Source organism: Aspergillus vadensis, assembly GCF_003184925.1.
Source record: "Aspergillus vadensis CBS 113365 unplaced genomic scaffold BO88scaffold_20, whole genome shotgun sequence".
NCBI classification, from domain to species: domain Eukaryota; kingdom Fungi; phylum Ascomycota; class Eurotiomycetes; order Eurotiales; family Aspergillaceae; genus Aspergillus; species Aspergillus vadensis.
In genome coordinates, this window is record NW_020292058.1 from 538,234 (window position 1) to 554,469 (window position 16,236).

The 16,236-nt window shown below is 49.2% G+C and overlaps 5 protein-coding genes across 5 annotated transcripts; 2 read left to right on the plus strand and 3 right to left on the minus strand.

Annotated features, from left to right (window-relative positions):
- Window positions 1-595: 595 nt before the first annotated feature.
- Window positions 596-1,988, minus strand: BO88DRAFT_489786 (uncharacterized protein; the record flags this gene model as incomplete). Its single annotated transcript, XM_025712731.1, has 1 exon — window positions 596-1,988. Exon 1 carries the CDS (start codon window positions 1,934-1,936, stop codon window positions 596-598), a length of 1,341 nt encoding a protein of 446 aa, XP_025560453.1. The 5' UTR covers window positions 1,937-1,988.
- A 519-nt stretch (window positions 1,989-2,507) lies between these two features.
- Window positions 2,508-3,785, plus strand: BO88DRAFT_469123 (uncharacterized protein). Its single transcript, XM_025711602.1, has 2 exons — window positions 2,508-2,711; window positions 2,777-3,785. The coding sequence occupies exons 1-2, from the start codon at window positions 2,544-2,546 to the stop codon at window positions 3,698-3,700; spliced, it is 1,092 nt and encodes a 363-aa protein (XP_025560454.1). The 5' UTR covers window positions 2,508-2,543; the 3' UTR covers window positions 3,701-3,785.
- Window positions 3,786-4,413: 628 nt separating this feature from the next.
- BO88DRAFT_469125 (uncharacterized protein) lies at window positions 4,414-6,402 on the minus strand (the record flags this gene model as incomplete). Its single annotated transcript, XM_025711603.1, has 6 exons — window positions 4,414-5,019; window positions 5,087-5,230; window positions 5,299-5,502; window positions 5,556-5,731; window positions 5,784-6,139; window positions 6,197-6,402. The coding sequence occupies 6 exons, from the start codon at window positions 6,400-6,402 to the stop codon at window positions 4,414-4,416; spliced, it is 1,692 nt and encodes a 563-aa protein (XP_025560455.1).
- A 495-nt stretch (window positions 6,403-6,897) lies between these two features.
- On the plus strand, window positions 6,898-9,311 carry BO88DRAFT_445463 (SET domain-containing protein; the record flags this gene model as incomplete). The annotated part of the gene is made up of 7 exons (XM_025710212.1): window positions 6,898-7,137; window positions 7,190-7,261; window positions 7,314-7,679; window positions 7,730-7,762; window positions 7,821-8,047; window positions 8,100-8,661; window positions 8,732-9,311. 7 exons carry the CDS (start codon window positions 6,898-6,900, stop codon window positions 9,068-9,070), a joined length of 1,839 nt encoding a protein of 612 aa, XP_025560456.1. The 3' UTR covers window positions 9,071-9,311.
- Window positions 9,312-9,797: 486 nt separating this feature from the next.
- On the minus strand, window positions 9,798-14,703 carry BO88DRAFT_489788 (uncharacterized protein; the record flags this gene model as incomplete). Its single annotated transcript, XM_025712732.1, has 5 exons — window positions 9,798-11,126; window positions 11,191-12,009; window positions 12,067-12,526; window positions 12,668-13,071; window positions 14,553-14,703. The coding sequence occupies 5 exons, from the start codon at window positions 14,701-14,703 to the stop codon at window positions 9,805-9,807; spliced, it is 3,156 nt and encodes a 1,051-aa protein (XP_025560457.1). The 3' UTR covers window positions 9,798-9,804.
- Window positions 14,704-16,236: the final 1,533 nt, after the last annotated feature.

The window sequence follows — 16,236 nt, forward strand, 5'->3', positions numbered from 1 at the left end:
TATTCTTGATCCCAACCTTGTGTAAGCATCCTCTTACACTTGGACACTACTAAATATAGATCGGAGACACTGGTAGTCATGAATGTGCCCTCACTCAAGGCAATCTCGCCGACAAAGCGCGACGGGATGGGGCGTGAGAACTACAGCCTTAATTTAATCAAACCTTTGAACTACGAGTAACGGTGCATCCGAGTGGGTTTCTTGCACGCATATGTTTACTACAGGAATCTACTGAGGGGTGCATATCATGCATCCTTCAATGGAAGGCAAATGGAGGGTAGTGTATCGTTTGGAAGCCTACTGTGTGAGTCCGTGGTCACGCCAGTAGACAGTAATCTGCACATCTTTACTTTAATAGGAAGGAGTGTGCCAACAAAAGATGCAGAGTCAGACGATGGTAACAAGGCTATTCTGTGAGGTACATATTTTGACCGTCACTTTGCTTACTCGGTTGGGCAAACAAGACTGTATGCTGTACACGCAGTTGTTTGGGGCGGACGCTTCAAGAAGGACCGATAATTTCTGCCATTTCCTATTGATAGACTAATATGATCTGCATGTGACAAGTGTAAGAGGGGGACTCGCTTTGTCTGCCTCAGTTTGCCAATAGTTCCTCCGTAAGGACTTCCACAATTCCCTGCAGATACTGCATGATATGCTCGGGTTCGTGGTACGCGTCATTGAAGCTGTACACGAGCTGCAATTGGTCCCGGAAGGTGGACATAAGCAACATATTCATGCCCATTACAACGTCGACTCCGAGCATGAAATCCCGAATGATCAATCTGTTGGTTCCGTAGGACCGCTGCATGTATTTCTCAATTATTCCCAGGCTGCTAGGAATTGCGTCTCTAGGGACTGGACCCTTCTGATACTCCGGACTTTGGGTGACAGCAAACAGAATGTCCGTCATATGCGGCACCAAAGGCAGCTTACTGGGATCATTGGCGAACGTCGTCCGGTAAAAGCGGTTAAGAGCTTGCGCCGTTTGGTCGAATGAGTTTGGAGACTCCAGGTGCACCGGAAACAAGGTGTAACCAAGCGAGGCAGTGTACTGCGCCCCATGTTTGGGCAGGTAGGGGCGGAGATTGAACTGCGCAGTATTGACATAATGGCACGATGGATGGTCAGGATCGGCATGCTTCTTAATCGTCTGAATGTAGGCTGCGTGGACCGCGGAAGTAACAGTGATGCCTTTCGCTTTGCAGGCCTGGATGATGGCCTCGGTAGTACGCGTGGGTATATCCAGCCTCGCATGTTGTGACTGGCCGGCCGGACGATTGCCGAGGTTAGAGACAGGCCCGATTCCAGGAGCGTAGTCCATGTAAGGCTTATAGAGCGCCATTACTCTTTCCAACTCCTCAGGGGTCGGTTGCTCAGCCACCCCGAGGATTTCACGAAGGGTAGGCGCTAATCGGGAGGGTTCATCGCCAAACGTGATATTCTCCGTGGGTGGAGACACTAGGATGCTTAGCAGACGGTCCAACAACCGAATGACTCCAATGCCATCGATCGTTTCATGTGGGGTACGTAGGACCAATTGGGAGGAGGCAGGCAGGTAGTACAGAGTAGCCTGCGCAATAGGCGTGATAGTGGCGTACAAGTCCTCTGCGTTGGCCGCTGCAGACGTGATCACGGTCGATGTAACCCAAGCCTGCAAGGCTGTCTCGTCGGGCACCTCATAGACTTTGGTTGTGCCGTTGTGGACTGTGGCTATCTGGGGCTGTTCGTACCGCAGCTGCGTCCAGGCCTTCTTCAAGGATGCCTCCACCTCAGTCACCGGAATGTCCAACTCAAGTTGGAGTTTGGTGAAAATGGTGTAATGACGCCTGCCATTGCAGGCAGCGGCAGAAAGAGATGCGATCAAGGCAAAATAGTTCTCAAGGCCATCTCCGGGACGCTCCCAGCGGTGGGCTGACACTTGTGACCAGGCCATATTTGCGGTATATTGTCGACGAGAAAGAGGAGAGAATAATTTTGGGGGGATGTGACTGCAGCGATAGTACAGAGAGTGGGAATGAACCCCTCCGGCCACCCTTTTAAAGAGCACCGCCCCCTCAGAAGTGAACGCGAGCTATTGGAGACAAAGGGGCGGGGGGCGTTGTGACATGCAGTACAAACAAGGGTTAACCATTGGGATCGTCGTAAAGCTTGACAAACACTACTCTGAGTCCTATTGATCCCTGTTCTTTTAGTGCTTACTTGATGCCTTAGGGCCTCTTCACTCAGCCCCTTAGCGTCAAGTTTTCTTTCTTCCCCTCTTTTCTTGGCTTGATTGCCTTGCGATTGAATGCGGCCTGCCGTCAGCATGTTGGATTCCCAACGAGGCCAGGATGCCCTGACGCTGACATTGAAAACTGACAGCGGGCACAAGGCTGAGCCGCCACTAACTTCGTTCGCTCCGCTCCCGTCATTGATGACACGGATAGGTCCTACAGTCGTATGTTATTTACCAATTCCCATACGGCGTCCTCCTTTGTTCTTGCTTTTCCTGGTTGCAAAGGTCACAGTATTCGCCTTAAGTTCCTTTGACTGTGTCCCTCATGGCGCTAGACATCCCCAATGGTACTCCCGACTGCGGAGAAGGGATTTTCATTACAACCATTCTTCTTATTGTCCTCATCACGGTATTCACAACGCTTCGGATTATCAGTAAATTTGTTGCCCATCAAGACTGGTGGTGGGATGACTTCTTCGCCATCCTCGCGTTGGTATGCCTGCTTCTATACACCGACAAAGTAACATACGTTTCTGACTGCATTGTCATTTGACCCAGCCGCTCGAGTTAATCGTTCTCTCCCTCGTGCTGGCATGGAGGCAAATCGGTCTCGGCTATCATATGGATGTAGTTGCCGCAATAGACCCAGAATATATCACGACCGGCGCCCGCTACCTATACGTGGCAACGTTTTTCTTCGACGGCTCAGTCTGTGTGCCAAAGATTTCGGCCTTGTTTTTCTACGCACGCGTATTTCGATCCAACAACCGCGCCTTTCGCATACACCTCTGGATCGTGGGTGGGCTCACATCTGGATGGCTCTTAGCAGCATGGATCTCTACCATTCTTGAATGCCACCCCATCCCGAAGGTCTGGAACACTACATTACCAGGAACATGCATCGCCCAATTCCAATGGTATATCTCAACGGCTGCTCTTTCGTCTACGATCGACCTGTACATCTTGTGCCTACCAATCCCCATGATCTGGGGTCTGCAAGTCAGTCTAAAGCGACGCGTATACCTCCTGACTGCCTTCATGATGGCTTACTCGGTCGTCGTGCTATCCCTTGGCCGTCTCGTCGCTGTCGTCCAAGTCATACCCATCATGAGCCAGGACTTCACCTGGCTCTTTGTCAAATACTGCTATTGGTCCGTACTGGAGGGATCAATCTCCATTATCTCCATTAGCGTGCCTAACTGTATTGCCTTGGCGAAGGCACTGCGGAATACTACAGATTCAAAGGTTCGCTTGGGTAGCAATCAAGGGAGTAGAAAGTCCCCTAGCCATATGGGCTCGCATCTCGGTGAGCGGAAAGACACTGTTTCGTGGCAAAAGGGACATGCAGGCTGCAGCAGTGTCGACAAGCTCGTTTCAGATGTTCAAGTCAGCCCGAGTGAGTACGGGCATCGCCGGAACATGGATATCCCACTCGGCGCGGTCCGCATTGAAACTGATATTGAGGTGAGCAGGCTTGTATGATATGACTAGATATTGTGTACATACACCAATGGAGATAGCATATCCTTGGGGTTTATTGTTGTTAGTATGCCAAAGTGTTATCAGGCTAGGCAATTCAGCAACCTGCATGAATGATCACACGCCGAAGTCACCAGAAATCAATCACTGTATCCATGCGTTGCGGCATCTGGCCGCCGGACACGGGAAGAGACTCTGTTGATTGAGCGCTATATTGTTGTATTCAGCTAATGTACCAGATCTAGATATATTATCAGCTGACGAGGCGTAGTAGCACAGATTAATAGCAGTGGTAAACTCCACTCCCCTTAAGCCAAGGTTGTGATACTGAGACTCGAGATGTGTAATCACAACACTTTCCCCGGAGCCTTAAACTAATCTTCGTATTGGCGGAGGGCGGTTTGAGAAGAAGGCTGGGGCAGTAATCCAGTATGTTCCTAACTTATTGGCAACATGCTCTCAGATCCTATTTGGCAGAGAGTAGGTGTGAGACAGAAAGTCAGACTGTTGGCCTCAAATAGAAGTAAGTATTGGTATCAAGCAGAAGTCTCCCGATAACAACCATACGTCTCAGTTTACCACTCTGCTAGAACCTCTAGAATACGATTTGGAAATATTCACCTTCTCTCTTGGCCATCGCTATATTAGCTTTCAATTATTTCCCACTCCTCTAGCGAAGCAACTCCTCCTCGCCCTCCATTATTCTTCCTCTCGCCCTAAAACCCCCTCCCCACCTCCCCAGGAAACCTAGGCGGACCCCCCAAACTACACAAAACCGCCTCCCCATCCGCCGTCAACCCATCCAAAAACCCCAACTCCTCCGCCCCGAACCACCTCGGCATAACCCACACCCGGAATGGAATCAAACCTATAATCAGAATTGGGAACCCTATGGCCGCAATAGTTTGAGAGATAGCCACGCATGCCGCGACTCCCACAACCTGGCACATCACGTAAAGAACAATCTTCCGCTTCGGAACTTGGAGTAATTTCTCATTCCGCGGGATGAACCGATCCTCCCGAAGTAGAAAGATAATCTTATGCAGGATACCGTTCGATTCAATGGATCCCCATCCTACTATGAAGAAGACACCTGCGAAGACGGCAGCGGGCATGGTGTGTAGGACTATCAGGAGGGGACCGGTCATTGTGCCGATTATGGCCAGGCCCATGAGGAAGTGGGAGATGCGTTGCTCGATCACGGCTGTGGGGGTAGTGATGGGGTGGCGGAGTTCGGTGCATTCGGGGTCGTCTGGGTTCGAGGTGGGGATGATGTGGAGGGTTGTTTCGGTGACGGTTAGAGAGGTGGTGTGGACGGGGGCCTGCATTGGTAGGTTGTTTAGTAAGGAGTTTATGTGCGTGGGGGAAAAGTGAATTGGGTGGTTATACCTGTGGGACGAGGCCGTTGGGCATTGGAATGCCGGTGATTCCGGCGATGAAGGTGGTGCATCCGAGGAGAAAGAAGTCCCAGTGGAACCCGGCTGGCTTTTTCAGGGGGTATTGTCTGCCTTGAGCACCGAGGCTGCTGACGTTCTGTTCGGTGTTAGTATGTCAACGAAGGTAAAGTGCCAGTCTTGTCGACTGGGGATTGAACCACTTACATGGTCATAATAGAAGAGCAGCATGACCAAGAATCCGAAAGGTAGGGCTGCAAAGACCCATTTTGTCTCCAATTCCCAGAAGTGAACCAGCCAACCACGTGGTTGTGTCGGATAAAATGCTCGAGTTATGGGCACGAATGAAATACCGGTCTCCTTGAGGTTGCCGGGGATATGTGCGAATCCTACCCAGAAGATGGTTCCAATCTGGTTGAGAGTGAGTGTAAGGTCATCAGAAGTGGATAAGGGGTAAATCTTACCACATAAGCATAATCAGCCAGTAATCCACGAAACCATGGTCGGCAGATTGTGCTTGAGCCTAGCAACTCAAGTCCGTATATTGTAAAGAAGTACAGAATGGCAATCATGCAACTCATGAAGCCTGCGGTTGGCCCGTAGACGGTGAACTCGTTGACGAGCTCTTCAACGCCCTTTACTGCTCAACTTAGTACGAATCCCTGCAAGAAAATAATCTTTGTCAGACTTACTGCAATAGATAATCCCAACATATGCACCAAATGACTCAGATGAAAAGTCAGTCACATAGCGCATATAGTCGCAGAGGTTACACACAGCAACAATCCAATGAAAGATCGCCGCCCAGATAGCAGTCCAGCACATGAAGTTAGCGTATATGGCAGGCTCGTATATGACTACAATATCATATATGGTGTAGTTGAACAGCGATATGAGTCCAGTGATACCGACAATAGTAAGTGGTTGTGCGCCTAGGACGCTGAACACTATAGCTGCGAGGGCCGAGGAAAATAGCGCTTCATTAATACCGTAGAACTCTCCGGTCCGGCGATACATATCCAATGTGTAGGCGATGGCAGGGAGAATACTGAATACGTCAGAGAGAACAATACCAAAGTGGTGCATTCAGGGACCTAGGACCTACTTGATGAAGTATATGCGAATGGTACTTGCAATGGTTCGATAAGTGAGCGCATCTCGAATATCACTCCAGTAGTAGGGTAGTCGCCGACAGACATCGTAATACATGCCTCTGCATGGATTCAAGACACGAAAGCGTCTCCATCCTGTCCGGTCGTCATACGAGTAAGAATTTGGACTCTGCCTACTTAGGTACTTGGTGTCGGGCATGATGGTTTGAATGTGTGTCATGTATAGAAAGGGGACGGTAAGAAGAGAGTATCTCTTACTTATACTAACAATAATTGGGCCTGTACCAGACCTAAGACCCTTTCGCTTCTACACATATCCCAACCCACCTAGCCGATTTTGTAGGGCCGAAATGGAAAGTTCTTATGTTGGGGTGGACGGTCAACTGCCCTTGAATGTTGCGTCAACACAACATACTGCTCGCAGCCTCGGAGAGAGCAAGACCTGATTCTATTGTTACCTACTCTCTTTGAAAAGCATTCTATATATATAATATTGGCCTGCCTGACTTGCTAGAGCAAAGAACGATCTTGGATAGTTGACTGGGTTGATTGATGAGATAAAATTAGTCAGCAATTCTGCCCGAGCAGAATCTGCCCTTCTTGGCATCCCAGAGGTAGCCGATAGCCGAGTAAAGACCCTCTTCATAATAGTATGCTCTCAACATTTTCAGTAATAGGCCATTCTTGCGGTATAATGGACTCTATAGCACTACCCCTTGTCTCGCAGTTGTCGAGCATTCTTCAGAACCCAACCTTTCCGGCGCATCTTCACTCGGCCGTACAGGCTGTGCGACAGAGTGTGAATAGAAAGCAGAAGAGTGCAAGTAAGGACGGTGGCTCAAAAGAAGATGGCGGATCGCAGCTCTACCTCAAGATCGAAGCTTCCTTAGTCAATGAGGAGACGACGTCAGGGCCAGAAAGCGGGTTCATTCTGGTAAATATTGGTTCTTTCACGCACGATTCCGACCTTGCCTGACTTTGCCTAGGGATATATTGATCTTCGAAGTGGGCAGGCAGTGCCGTTGCCACCCACTCCGGTCTCAACGCCTGACTCTAGGGTAGGTTTACTGGCGGCCAATAGTAGAATATTACGAGTAACAGGTTTTACAGATCAGCACAGAATATGGTACTACAACCATTGACTCCAACGGATGCCGTGAAAATGAGAACGCCCAGAGCCATCCCAACAAGCGGCGCAAGACCGTAAGCGCACTTCGACTAGCAAAGGCAACCGCCATTCAGCCAAATGAATTAAGTGATGCTGAGTACGAAAGCTTATCGTCGGAAGCTGCTGCCGATTCCAGTGGATCCAAGCCTTCTGTGCGACAGGTCCACAGTGACACCCGCTTTCCGCAACGAAAGAACCCACGGCAGGAGTACTCCTTGCCTGTGCTGGAACCCACCTCGGCCGATAAGCTTATAGCAGGGATATGGCGACAGTTACATTCGCCTGTAAAGCTGAGTCGTCTGCCTTCGGTATGATTCCCCTATGAAAGGAAGTACGATTCATTCACTAACAGAATCAGATCATACAATCCACTACGGACATCCGAACAGGCGTCAGTCTCGAGGTAACCGTCCCGATAGCGTTGACATGGACTTGACTAACATGAGAAGGTCTTTCGCGAGATCAACACCCTATGCTTGAAATACTACAACCAAAGTCAATCCTCCCGTGCTCTGGAAATGATCGTCCAAGCATACTGGGTAGAATGTTTCGAAGCACGCGTTGCCGTTATCCGACTAGAGAAGCCTCAGCTATCAATGACAGATGTGCGAATGATGGCTCTGAAGGAGGCTTGCGTGGTTCTCAATTGGAAGGAAAAGGATCTTCGTAATCGAATGTACTGCTTTCGCCTCTCCCATTGACCGATTGCATAACTAACACAGATATAGGGCAATCTGGCGCGGTTACAAAGAAATTAAAGATACAGGCGGTTGGGCGTCTCTTATATTCGCCAGTACCGGGATATATCGGTTCTGCAAGTATCGCACGGAGTTCGGGGAAGGATTATTCACCCGTTTACGGCATCTGCGATCTAGCTTCGAGGTAGCGGCCGACACTCTTCACCCGGGATGGCGGGACCTGCTGCAAGTTATCAGGCAAGATACCTCGATCGCCTACCACGGCCACCCGCATGAGTGGGTAACCTTGTCTGAGGGTCCAGCTGTCCCTTTAGCTTCAACATACGCGCATCTTGACCTTCCTCAAGGTTTTCAGTATCAGTTCATTGACCAGAGTGTGCTAGATACTGCTGCCTTTGGGGCACAGGATCCACGTCGTGTACCAGAGCTAGATCCCGATGTGTGTCTCGTATGCAAAGCAAGACAGTCAGATGAGATTGAGAAGAATCAATGCTTGTGCTTCCCAGCGCTATTTGGTGGTGTTAATCATCCAGTGCCGGTTCAGATATTTCGGACGTCGACTGGGAAGAACAATGGTGTCATTGCGCGCTGTGTGAGTTACCTAACCTCTTTTGCGTGAATCGCGAACCCGTTTCCTTGATACTTTACTGACGCAGAAATAGAACTTCGATCGCGGAACCGTCATAGGGGAATTCACAGGTCTCATTACAAACGGCATAGAAGGAGTAGACGTAATGCTGGGTGGCTCACGTGGTCGAACATACCAAATATATCAGGGGCAGATGGGCAATTTCACCCGATTTATTAATCACTCATGTCGACCGAACAGCCAGTTCCAACGGTTCTACTGGAGGGGCATGGAGCGCATAATAGTGGTCTCACGGGGCATCATGGCAGGGACTGAAATCACTGTCGACTATTCGGATAATTATTGGCGCCAATTGAGCAAGAAGTGCCTTTGTGGGGAGTCGTGTTGTCGGTTTCCTGGGAGGGAGGGATAATCTTTTCTACGTGGGGCATGCTTGCTATGAGTTTGGGGTGCAACAAATCGGCACCAATTTGTTTATGGGAGTCTGGACGGGTTGCGGATGCCTGCTGAAGACCCTTTTCATACTTCCCCATCATTAACTAATGTCATTCAGGAAATCGTATGTGGACAGAGCATTTGATATGCCCTGGTCCATGTCGGATAAGACTCTCCTTATTTGTTAGGACCAAAGTGATTTTTGGGTACGGCATGACTGGCTCAATGTCCATCTCGCTTTAAATTCTAGTACTGAATAGAAGGCCATCTAGACGCTGCATGGGGTAATGAAGTTTTAGTCTCAGATTTAGAAAAAAGCAGAGAACGTTGGTAACAGGCTACGGTGCCTCGGAGGAAAGTCCTAAAAGCGGGGAGGGGAAGTTCAAGATACGCGTTCGCAAGCTGAGCAGCAAACTCACCGATAGCATGGAAAGGAACGCACGCGCCACGACGTTATCAGTACCCTGTCCTTCTATAGCCTCTCGTTTGATTGACTTCCGAGAATAGGCACTTCTTACGGGATTTCTTGTTGGTCCAGTAACCGCAACTGCTTAGCAACCCCAATCCGGCCAAACGCAAAATTTTAGAGCATGGTACAAGGGTTATAAGTATTTTTGTCTCTTGCTATCTATCTTAGCAAGAAGGGTCGGTGCATTTCTGGCGAGAAGCCGACTATTGCACCTCATTGTTCAACAGAATCCCCTCAACGACTCAAAGCTTGACACGCCATTTCACGTACGGTACCACTTGCACGATTCCACTGAGGCCTGTGTCGATGAGCTCCGGCAAGTGCCCGGGATTGGTGAGGCTAATAAGCGGTGGATAACCTGCCATTACGATGCGATCAAAGATGCTTCGAATATAATTCCACATTACGGTGGGAACCTCAATCACGACTTCGTTTCGTCCCTTCTGCAAATAAGAGCCGATATCTAGCTTGGGTGCATTGTAGTCGGGTGGTGGTATTTGGTGGCCGTTGACCTTCACGCGAAGAGTATGCAGGACCTTAGGGAGCAGGATATATGCGCCGTCTGCCGAGCCTGTATGGGGTGGCCAATCGAAGCTGGTACTGTAATACCCCAGTCCAGACGCATTCGTGAGGCTTGGTATCTGAGTCCATAGGACGAGGGCTTCCAAGTGGTGGGTGGTGTTAAACTTGTAAGCAATTTGGGAGGCATCAGACAAGTTGGCTGGGGAGGCCCAGTGCTCCGCCGTGAGGGACCAGTTGCCGAGGACGAAACTCTTTGCTACTCTCTCTCCAGGTGGGAAGGTGTAGTTTCGGCCATCGGAAAGGACAAGGGGCCGGTCAATCGGACCAGCGGCGACATGAAGCTTAAGGGAGTCGGCGGAGTTTCTTCCAAACTCGTACCCTTGGATCGTGGAAGGGGCCTGAATGGCGTGAATCGCCGGTGCACGTAACCACTGAACGGAAGGCCCGCTAAGAGCGATCAAAGCAGTCTGATTTGCCTCAAGCGCGAGAGGAATGATGGTTTTGCCGTTAGCCTGATGGTACTCAAGTACCGGCTTACAAAGCCCAGTCCACATGTCAAGAAGATGTGGGGTTTTTTCGCTGGACACCACAAGGTGGCCAGTGCTGGCCTCACCGTCATTATAGACGAATGCGAACTGTACATCTTCCCTGACTGACTCACGCCAGGTCGTGTACCAGGTGCTGTTGGTTTGTACTCGAATTCGAGGATCCAAGTTGAGAGAAGCTAACCTTCCAATCAGTTCGCCTTCAGAGACCGCAAAGACGTTCTTGGTGTGTTTCAGCTCAGATATAGCCTCTATGAAGATTGCGTGACTAGGAGCGCTAGCAGTGGCGTATTGGGGCGGATCTCCGCCAACTAAGATGACCGGTAATCCCGCCTCTGCGAATTGTCGAATCTTACTGATGGACTCGTATGTTACATTTGACGTGCCGTAAATAAGTAGGGCCTTGTAAGCTGGGCTGTCCGGTCCAAGGGTCATGTTCCGGACATATGCTTGTTCAAGGTTCAAGTTTTCAGGGGATAGGTAGTTGTAACTATAGCCTACGACAAAAATGTCAGCAAAGGTGAATGGGCAGCTGATAACGGACAAAGAGGCCTCGCTTACCTGCATCAATCAGCCGAGCCATATTTCCTGCGTGCCAGCGGAAGCTAGGGTCCGTGGCAGACTGCTTGTTGTAGACAGCGATATCCGTCTTCAGAGGACCTGCTTGTTGACTGAATTGAAGCCGGCTCACGTATCCCAGGAAGTCGGCGAAGCCATGATCCCAGGCCGGCTGTTTATTCGACCACAATTCACCGTAAAAATATGAGAATGCGGTATAGCCTGGCCATGTTGTTGCCCAGTAGTTCCCAGTATAGGACAGACCATGAATGACAAACTGATTGACGCCTCCCACGACCGCGCGGTTGATAGACCACAATAGGCTAGAGATCTGGTACCGGAATGCTGCCATGGACACGGCGCCCATTTCGTTGGATACGATCCTCTTGCCCGCCAGTATAGCCGGTCCAGAGAACTGCCTGTAACCATCAATATTGTCCTGAAATCCAAGACTCTCACACTCGGGTGCGTTCACTACGGGAACAGTCGCCTCCATATCCATGGGAAGGTTGTAGGCGGGCTGTACTGACATCTGTAGACCGAGATCTGTTGTCGCCCATTCTGTCAGTCTCTGTAAATACTTACTGTATCCCTCCACCAGTGCTTCGCGAAAGTCGTTGACGTAGCGAATCCCTTCGTCGAGCGCGTCCGTAACGCACTGGACGGGCCCCGGATTGCTTGACTGGATGGCAATATTATTATTGTCAAACATTATCAAGGGCAAGTATTTGATGAGACTGTATCCATGCTTCTGCTCAAACAGGTTCGGAAGGGACCTGGACCAGGATATATTCGATTTGATTTCGATGCTGTCCTCCCAGGCTATAAAGCATGTCAGACAGGATTCAGAGGAGTCATTCTACCATGGGCCCTTCTTACCATAGTTTCCCACTTCAGCAAGCAGGGATCTCACATTCTCACTGAGGACGTATTTATCCCAGAAATTGATCACCGTCTCGGCGCCCCGGGAACTAAAATGATCAACCATATATGCTCCGTTTTCAACAATCGCATCCGTTTCATTCGACGTGAATATTAAATTTTGATCCTGGGTCAAGCGTTGATAGAATGCGAACAGCCAGTATGTGCGTTGGCTGGAGCTTGTGGGATAGGTGATAGACAGATGTCCAGTGGAAGACACCTCATCAGTTCGATCCGTGAGCGAAGATTCTTTGACAACGAGACGAGTGTGGGGAACATGAGCAGCGGACGACGCAGTGGAGTTGTCAATTCTTTCCAACACTTCGGCTGAAATGACTGCAAATAGTTCACCTGTCCCCCATCCCGGAATAATCCCAGCAAAGGTTCCATTGACAGGAATCGCTGTCGAGAATGGTATCTGATAGTAAGAGAAAAGAAGGCGGGAACGTCAGCTTCACAATTCAAGGCAGATGACCTCTTTTCGCCGCAAGGAAAAGCGGAAAGATTGAGGATATTGTGATAAAGCTTTTCAATCATTTACCACTTCTCGTAGACGTACCAAGTCCCACTGCAGGCCTTCGTCATTAGGATCCGCCGGTACACCCTGCCCTTGATTGGGTCCGATGGCAAAGTCCATCACTGTACCAGCATCCCGATGAGCTTCTAGAGCAGCCTGAAACAGTCTGTTAAATGCGGGTGTGCCAACTCCGTATCTGCCCCAGTCGTCCCCTGGAGGAGCAGGACCAAGGAAGCCGCCGGCGTTATACCAAGGCAAGTATTCCACGCCTCCAGCTCCCACATTTGCGGCTGACTTTATGTCGTCTCTCATGGTCTGCTCATCAACGCTGGGATCAGGAAGCCAGTATCGAAATCGAGGCCGTGTGACCGCTGATGGGCTTAGGAATGTTCCGGGATCAATGTCGCCGGAGAATTGGTCATTGCTGCCAGCCCTTGAGCAGCAAACTGTAGAAGTCAGAGCAAGAACTGCCCATGGGCTGAATCGGAAAATTAACATCAGGCCGAGGAGGATTTGTTCGAACGGTTTGACTCCATTCTCATGTAAGTTGAGGGGGGTTCCAACCCCTCATTTATATAGACGATAGGAAAGGTCCATCTAGACAGGCATTCTTTGGACGCCACATGCCCACCGCTGATCGGGAATACTCATTCACATCATTTTCGTATTCGTGTTCGTAATGGCGGTGAGAATTCTGCCCTTGTTGTACCGATGACGACCCCAGAGAATATCGGTTTGCGACCCTGAACCAGGGTGATCATTACCACGGGTTTGCTACCCAGTCTCTCCCAGGGGCCTAATCTGTATTGCTGCGTACTGCGGTCACTCTGACCCTTTGACCTTGCTGGTGATAACTCTCTTAGCTTTGGATCCCTTTCCTGTAAACATCTTCTAGGAAGGCAGTAAAGGCAGTCCATATTAGCGCCACGGGGCTGATCATCTAAACATTCATCACGTACCACGGTAAAGTCCACATATTGCCCTCTTGTCGGTCGCAGCTATTTTATGTGCTTCGGTTTTCTATATAAGCGTATACCCCTTCTATCCAGTGCCATAGCGATATTTTCTGTCGCAGGGCTAACAGCTGCACCAAAACAACATATTCTGGCTATTCGGCCAGCTGACGGAGAGATCTCCCGTAGCTTCTAATAATTTGTAGAGTGGTGTCCAAAGAGTAAAGGTCAACTTGTTCCTGCTCATCAACATGACTTTTTTTCTCATGCTCATCCTTTGCTTCTCTGCAAAGATTCTGCGGGGCAAATTGGTTTATGATGCATAAAGCGATTACTGTCGTGACATAATTGGCCGCAAGATAGATATCCTTCAGTGCCCCCACGGAAATTGCATATCAATTTAAGGATATAATAACGATACATCTTGGCTGCGATAAGCAAAAATTTAATTGAATAGATCAACTGCGTTTAACATTCTCTGCCTTTCTGACATATTACATTCTGTGAAGGAGCCGGCATTCCGATTCGAAGCGAGCCAAATATGCAGGTTACCTCGCAATTCCCATGCCACACCGATCCAAGGTCTATAATCTTTGACAGTATATTCAAAAGTAGAAGCGGGTGTGGAAAAAGGGGATCTAGTGTGTATATTTGCAGGTTATCAAGTCGAATATCATCGAGCTTTGCGCCGCTGTCGTCTAGTGCTCAGGACTGAAGGGCGATTTACTTCCCTCCGCGGAGATTGAGAATATCATCAGGACTTGCACATGATGTCACTATGCTTATATCGTTCACTTTACCAGAAAAGGAAAACTTAAAGCGAAAGATATCCGGCGGCCGGCTTGGCGAGGCATTGTAAGGGAAGACGCATATCGTATTTCCAGATATACGACCCATAAGGGAGGTATAATCTAAACGCTGTAACAAAGCATCTTGCACCGCGTTCCATAAGGCGATTCACACGGAAACTATACTGCCAAACCTGGGCGGGAGCGCCGAGGAGGTAGAGAACTTGTCGTTCGGCAAAAGTAGCTTGGGACCGTAATTGAGAAGGCCACGCGGTTCCTTCATACTCTCTAATTTCTCGTGAAAATCTGCGTTCAGTCCCATGTTACTGATCAACATTGTGAAAATATAGGAATAGCCGGATTTCAGAGGATCAACGAAATGTAGCGTCTGGGCGTATATTCACATCCAAGCCACAAATGGAGAAACATCGACTTCAAGCTCACCAAGTGCGCGAATGTGAAAACTCCCCTGGCTAGTGCGAGAGAATGAGGACTTGGCACCGTTCGCCACGCGGTGGCCTGATAGAGAATGGAACCTGCGTGATAGCCATATTGACTAGCATAAAGCTCTGCGGGTGTGATCAGTCTTTGGGGATTGTTGGTGGGGCGGTGACCACACAGGATCCTACTGTGGTCATCATAGCACGTCCCAAGCAAATCGAGGAACTGTCACTCTGCCAGCTCAACATTTGGGGCCTCATACTTCAAGCGGCCAAGTAATTGATTGTTTCTACCTTTCCTTTCGATGTTTTGTGTTGAACGCAAGAACAGGGGCAAATCCCACAACTGGCAAGGATCACCTCAATTTCTCTTATTATATCTTAATTCCCAGTGGAGGACGGTATCCGGCTAAATGACGGGGTGGTTGTGGTACACCAATGTTAGTAGTGGACGTCCTATTTCCATAGGATACGATAGCACAGAGATTTACATGTCCCCTCAATACGTTCTGGGTCAGATAAGAAACCGAAGGCATCGATGATCAATTACGTTCCACAGTTCCAATGGCGTTCATGGCCAATCAGAGATAATAGAGCATGACTATTATTACCCGCTTCTTTTTAAGTTTTAGGCTAATCCATAAACGCATTAGAGAACGAATACGGGCAGTCAGTAATTCCCGTTCCGGAAACGCGAAGAAATACCCACATACCGTGGTCAGCACATTTCTGGGTGAGCATCGCCCTCGGCATAGGGTTGGGCCTGATATTCTGCTGGGGACGCTACAGAAGGAGCGGGTAGCAAGTGCGTCCATCCGTCTAATATGCCACACCCTCACCTAGGTGCCTTAAGCGCGTGGACTGACCTAGAGTGTCTTTGCTGTTCGCCGTAGTTATAAGGTAGCCTTGCCTTTCTTGAAAGAGACTCCTCGACTAAGAATGCCCCAAACCTTGAGATAAACCGTGAGATACAGAACTATCGGATGTGGCTAGAGATATATTCTAGGAGGTGCCACCTCCACACCGGTCAGGCCTCCTAAGGCGATCGATAGAACTGATTTACATGTTCAATTTCTCCTCTGGGAGTCAAAGATGGCCTGACTTGGTTAGTGTACGAATACCAGACTTGAGAGGTTTTCTGGGCTTACACTTGAATGACCCGTACGGTTTTATTCCCTTTATTCCCAGGCACATAATAATGTATGAAAATGTTAGGGATAGAGCCTTGTGCCAAAGGACTAACTCGTACGAAGTGGGTAACTATTGCATGGGTCTTGTGGGGAAGCGGTCTGGCTACAACATCTGCCGTAATTTCCCTTTCAGGCAGAATAGCCAACCCTCTCAATAGAAGGATAAATTTAGGTTTTCTTTCGTTTATATCCTTCTCTCGCCCCCACTTGCTCCATTAGCGAGAAAGTAGCAAAATGGGT

What these genes read in the sequence shown, in the direction of transcription:
- BO88DRAFT_469123 (XM_025711602.1), top strand. Translation starts at nt 2,544, where the DNA reads ATGGCGCTAGACATCCCCAATGGTACTCCCGACTGCGGAGAAGGGATT. An exon ending in TCTTCGCCATCCTCGCGTTG is followed by an intron (nt 2,712 to 2,776) that starts GTATGCCTGCTT and finishes CATTTGACCCAG; the next exon opens with CCGCTCGAGTTAATCGTTCT.